Source organism: Oxyura jamaicensis, chromosome 1 (genome assembly GCF_011077185.1).
Source record: "Oxyura jamaicensis isolate SHBP4307 breed ruddy duck chromosome 1, BPBGC_Ojam_1.0, whole genome shotgun sequence".
Taxonomy (NCBI): Eukaryota; Metazoa; Chordata; class Aves; order Anseriformes; family Anatidae; genus Oxyura; species Oxyura jamaicensis.
In genome coordinates, this window is record NC_048893.1 from 150806678 (window position 1) to 150812677 (window position 6000).

At 33.3% G+C, this 6000-nt stretch overlaps 1 protein-coding gene across 1 annotated transcript in view; it reads left to right on the forward strand.

Moving 5' to 3' along the window:
• UGGT2 (UDP-glucose glycoprotein glucosyltransferase 2) overlaps nucleotides 1–6000 on the forward strand; it is an 85433-nt gene extending 79433 nt beyond the window's left edge. Inside the window, exons 35-39 of the mRNA XM_035319175.1 lie at nucleotides 497–657; nucleotides 974–1088; nucleotides 2730–2846; nucleotides 4519–4663; nucleotides 5168–6000. Of these exons, the coding sequence (XP_035175066.1) occupies nucleotides 497–657; nucleotides 974–1088; nucleotides 2730–2846; nucleotides 4519–4663; nucleotides 5168–5190 (561 nt within the window). The 3' untranslated portion in view covers nucleotides 5191–6000. The remainder of the gene's footprint in view (nucleotides 1–496; nucleotides 658–973; nucleotides 1089–2729; nucleotides 2847–4518; nucleotides 4664–5167) is intronic.

A 6000-nucleotide genomic window follows, 5' to 3' on the forward strand; every position in this document is an offset into this window, starting at 1 on the left:
GATGAAAGAGTGGTCAATTAGTAAAGAAAGAACATTTGTAAAATGGACTTGTAACCCATTTTTAAAAGTACACTGCTGTGAGGTAAAGATTTTCAAATGATGCCTTAATTTTTGAGTGCCCAAGTTAATGTAACAGATAAGAAGAATTTTTTAGAAGGGAGATACTCAATAGATTTTCCAAATTGTACTACTGTATTAAGGGAGTTTAGTAGTGGGCAATCAGAACAGAGGCCCATAAATAAAAAATAATTTGTTTTATTTAATTTACTTTTAAAATGTGTTCCATAGTTAGCCACAGAATACACATACATTTTTTCTTGAACAAGTATTAGGTGAATATAATTCCAATGGAATACTTTATTTACACTGTATTGTTGTAGTGTCTCAGTTTTATTAAAAAATAAACTTTGGTCAGTTTGCTGCCATAACTACCCTCATATGCACACATTAAAAACACTATTAAGTAATAAAATTAAATGTTTATATTCTTACTTAGATTGTAAGAAGTGACCTGAAAGAACTCAGAGATCTAGATCTAAAGGGAGCTCCTTATGGATACACACCATTCTGTGACAGCCGTAAAGAAATGGATGGATACCGTTTCTGGAAATCAGGGTACTGGGCATCGCATCTTGGGAAAAGGAAATACCATATTAGGTAGGAGAACTTCTACGTATTTTTGTGCAGTTTGCAGAAATGATTCAAATCTAGGTCTTGGTAGTAACCACTGAGATGTTCACAAACGCTTGTCCTACAGTCATTCTCAGCAAGAGATAAATTCTTCTAAAACTCTTTATATTCAGATGATATATTGATTTCACTTTTTTTTTTTAATTTGTAACTTCAGCTATTTACTTAAAATAATATCCTTTTTGCATCTGAATAGTTTTTGCTTTCTTGTTACTTTTTTTAATTAATGTTATTAAAGACAACATGAAACTGCTAGTCTTGATTCATATTTTTATCTTTATAGTGCCTTATATGTTGTGGATCTTAAGAAGTTCAGAAAGATTGCAGCAGGAGATAGGCTTCGGGGCCAGTACCAAGCTCTTAGTCAAGATCCAAACAGCCTGTCAAATCTAGATCAGGTATATTTAGGCTTAAGCAATTAAGTGTTTCTTTCCTTTTTCTCAATATGCATGGAATAATTTTGTGTCTTGATGCACGTTTTATAATTCTGAAGCTATTTGCCTTTTTTGCTGTTGCAGAACATTTTCGGGTGTGCATATGAGCACAGTTCAGGAAGCAGAACATAAATTGGTTATTACTTTAAATAATGGTTTAACATGAAGAAAATGAGGAAAAAATAGCACAGGGAGCAAGTGTATTGCACAGCTCACCTTTATCTGTACATGTTCTATGTACACTTGTGTGTTTTCTTAATTATAATACTGTATTCTGATATTTTTATTTTTCCATTAACGTTGATTCAACTTATTTAAGCTAAGTGCTAATGCACTCTAGTGGTTGCTGGATCATGCTGGGTTGACCAAGGCCTTCATTTATATAACTCCAGCAATTTTTAAAGCTAGGTGGGATAAGTGAGTGTGCAGATCACCAGTGCGTAAGTAGATAGTAGTCTTCTTTCTGCTTCATTTAACAATTTGTAAATTCACAGCTTTGAGAGTTACTGTAGTAATGTAGGAATTGTGATTTCATTTTAAAAGCCAGAGAGGCACAACAGAAAAACAACCTCTTTTCTCTTAAAACTGAGATAATGATAAAACATTTATTTGATCTTTGTAACATTCATAGAATTGAAGTTTTTCAAAAAAGGAAACAAATTATTGCTTAAATGTCTTGACACAGCATACTTCTATTTTAGTAGTCAGCTAGTTTTTCCATACTAATGTCTATATTTGAATTAAATGACATGCTTTTTGTAACACAGCTGTATGTACTATTTTATTCTGTCACATTTAGCAATGTGTATTGGCAAATAAGACATGACTAGCGCTTACTTGAATGCTGATGTTTATTTTTTAAATGTTATGTAGGGGTTGTGCATGGGAAGGAGCTTATGAATGCATCTACCAATTATACTTAGTATTTTTAACCATGGTCAGAGTACCCGTACTATATGACTGCCTGGGATACTTCTCTTTTGTAAATGCTATTGGCTACATTCAGCAAAATACTGGTTCAGTGCTTTCATTTTGATGGGAGTATCTGAATATATAATAAATGCGAAAAAAATAAAATATTAAGTTAAGTAAGATAGCAGTTTAATAGCTTTTCCTTTTCATACTTATGTTTCTGGAATCTATCTTCCTAAAAGAAGGCTAACTTTAGAGCAGTGTCAAAATCCTGGATTATGTGCTTTTGAGCATGTTTTGCAAATTAGAGGAATTGAAATATTAAGAGGCTTTAATATCTGCACACAGTCTTAATTCTGCTAGGAGTATTTAGCGTGGGGCATACGGTATCTGAACTTTAAGAATCATATAGCAGTATAAGTTATGTCAAACTAAGGAGAGAAAGATGTTAAGTACAAGAAAAAAATACTTGAGAAGTAAGAGGTGGACATTTGGAATGAAAATTTCAAAATGAACATTTCAAAATGAAATGTTGAATCTACGTGAAAAAGGGTCAGATGAGCACATAGAAGGAGACGTCAGAACAACTTGCAGAAGTGGTAACAGACAAAAGATATTCTGTGGAATCTCTTTTGAGTAACTGTATTTACCTCAAAACTCAATGCTAATTTATGATTCTACAAACTTGCACAGGACCTTCCCAACAATATGATTCATCAAGTAGCTATTAAGTCTCTCCCTCAAGAATGGCTTTGGTGTGAAACCTGGTGTGATGATGAGTCCAAGAAAAAGGCTAAAACAATAGACTTGGTAAGTTGATTTTGAGTTAAATTAGTTTTATAGATTAAAAAAAATATTACAATTTGTGTAGGTTTTGATATATGCGTTATGTGATATCATGGAGCCAGCCTTGCTAGAAGGTACTGGAACATGAGTTCCCTTTTGACAAATGCCTGAATACATACAACTTTCCTCCGTTCCTCCAAGGCCTATCCTGTATGCTCTGTACCAAATGTGCTTATGTTGAAGCTGAAAACTGTACTGAAAATTAAGTGCTGCCAACTGGATAGGATCAGGGTTTTTCACTCCTGTATTTCCCCCTCTTTTTTTTTTTTTTTTTCCTCCATTTTCAGCCTGGTTAGTAGAACTCTCATGAAGTACTGCTAACAAATCTTTGAGTTTTGTGTGCTGCTACCTCTGCTGAACCTGCTGTGGAGAGGAGCAATATTATTAAGACTCCTTTTCTCTGTCCATTTCACCACTATAAACTGAAGATAGAGCATAGCTTAAGAAGAATAAAGCTGAGGTGACTTACCTGAATGTAGACAGAAGAAAATGTGTGTCTTTGGGAACTGAAACAGAGAGAGAAAAGGTTCTGGTCTGACATTATTACCGCATCCCATTCTCCCCACTTCATTTCTTGACACCCCCCACTCAATGTGAGTGAAACTTCAGAGCCATAATTCTGAAGAAAAATAGACAATTGGAATCTGGTGCAAATATTTAATATGTAAATAGTTTTGTGTCCTTACAGTTAAAGCAAGCTTTTTTTTGTTTGCTATAAATGGGTACTGTCTATTCTAGAAAGTAAAAGATTAAAATTTAAGTTACTAAACTATCTTTCAATCCCCAATATCATGTGTCACTTTTTATTATGATTTATAGTTTTACTATTTTATGAAAGTAAACATTTTATTTTCTAGATAACACTAGAGGAAGCATCACAAACTTAATAGAAAACGTGATAGCAGTTTTAATTCCAATGTGCTAATGTATACCTTGTATTTCCCCACGTAACTTTGTCGAAATATCAGTGGTCTTGTGGTAGCTAAGCCTCTGCTATCCATATGGTCAGGAACACACAGAAAAAAATGAATTATTTACAATAAAATGTTTTAAACTAGTTAAAGGGGGGTTATTTACAATTTGTTTTCTGTGATTTTTTTTAATGATTATCAAGGTAACTGATGTTGCACATTTTGTCCTTCAGAGAACTTGTAAATGCTAACAAGATTATTGTTAGGTATGAGATAAATTAGAGCAAAGAAATATGTTTGAGACTTCAGGTATTTCTGTGGGCTGCTTTATATAAAATATCAGAATCTTAGCCAGATATTTAAACTGAAATCGTAATGAGAAAATATGGTAAATAGCAGTTCTCTACAAAATAGCAAGATTTTTTTTTGCATAAATGACTTTTTATTATACTTTACCATATTCACATCAAGTTTCATTATTTGCTGCAAAGTAGTTTTTGTCTGAAGTTGAATTTATTTTTCACTTTGAAGTAAATTGTAGACCATTTTGAAGCATTCAGATTATTGTACCAGTCAACACAGGAATACATAGCTAGTTTTTAGCAGTAATGTGTGTTCTGCTGTTTATCATCAGTGACATTGAGGAGCTGATCACTTACAGTTCCTTGGAAAGGCGCTGTTTTCACATTGACTTTGTTTACATCCAGTATGTTTTAAACTTTCAGTGTAACAATCCCCAAACCAAAGAACCCAAACTAAAGGCTGCTGCCCGGATTGTTCCTGAATGGGTTGAATATGACACTGAAATACGGATGTTAATACAGCAAATTGAAAAAGAGAAGAAAAACCAAACATCCTATTTTCAAAAAGGTAATTTAGGTGCATGTTCATCTGTTAAGTATTTAAAATAATTTATTTGAAATGAAGGTTGGGATCAGTAGGCACATACACTGTATCAGTGTAGTTTTCCCTTCCAGAAATTTTACATTGAGACTCATTTCGCAGTGAGAGTCTCCCCAACTTCGCTCTCCTCCTTTCAGATTTTACACATCCTCTCCACAAATTTCCATGTCACTGTCTCCTTGTCCAGTACGTTTCTCTGTCTTCAGGCTGTAGTTTACAGGTTTCTCTGCCAGTATGAGTCTTCAGTCTTGAGTCGGAGAACAAATGCCCTTTTTTAGTATAAAGAATCCTTAGTTTTTATTCTTTGTGAAAGCTTATGGTCAGCTTTTAGCAAGGCTCTAAAAATGAAGTTCATGTTGTTGATCAACTGTTTTAGCAGTAAATAGACAATAAAGAGCTTTCTCCATGTTTTCAAACCAGTGATTCAGTTTCTATGTAACGGTGATATGATATTTTTTTCCTTGGCTACAGGTTTTAAGCACGATGAACTTTAGCATCACCTGTCAAAAGCAATGGTGACAGTGCAATAGTCTTCTGCAAAAGCCTGGAAGTTACGAAAGCTGCATTGGCACTATTGTTAACATTCGTCAATGTGAAGTGAAATATTTTATAACTTATGGTGTTATTTAAAAATGTTAGATGAAATACAAAGAACAGAAGAGACAAATCAACAGGTACTTGCTTTTATTTAAACCGGTGTAGAGTAGCCTTCCTTGTTTCTTTGTTTTTCTTTTCCTTCTCTGAAAGACAATTTGCCCAGAGGATTTTACAATAGGAACAATGAAGTATTCAACTCCTCAAAGATTTATTTTGTCAGCAGCTGGGAGGGCAGTATTAAATATGTATATGAAAACTATTTTGTTCATATTACATGTGTTAAGCAAATGTATTTAAATATAAAGAATTTTGGTTATATATCCATAGTTTTGTCCTTGGAGAAATGCTGCAGTCACAAGAAAAATTCTCATTGTAGCAAAGACATGATATAAAAAATAGCTCAAACAATTGAAATCTAAATCAACTTTGAAGCTTACTGAAGCAAGGCATGTAATTACTCGTTTTTTATACAGGATTGGTGCCCTCTTACTAATTTGAAATAAACCATTTTTGATTCATAAGCTCCTTTTGGTCACTTAAATAGTATGCCGTACGATTGCATCAAGTGTTTTTTGTTTAAGATATCTTTCCAACCAGCATGCATTGAATCAGAAGGTCAGTACCTGAAAGATATTTCCACTCAGTTTTGGTTATCGTTATTTTGTTCAGAAATCAAAATAATAAAATACTTGATTAATTTTGACTGT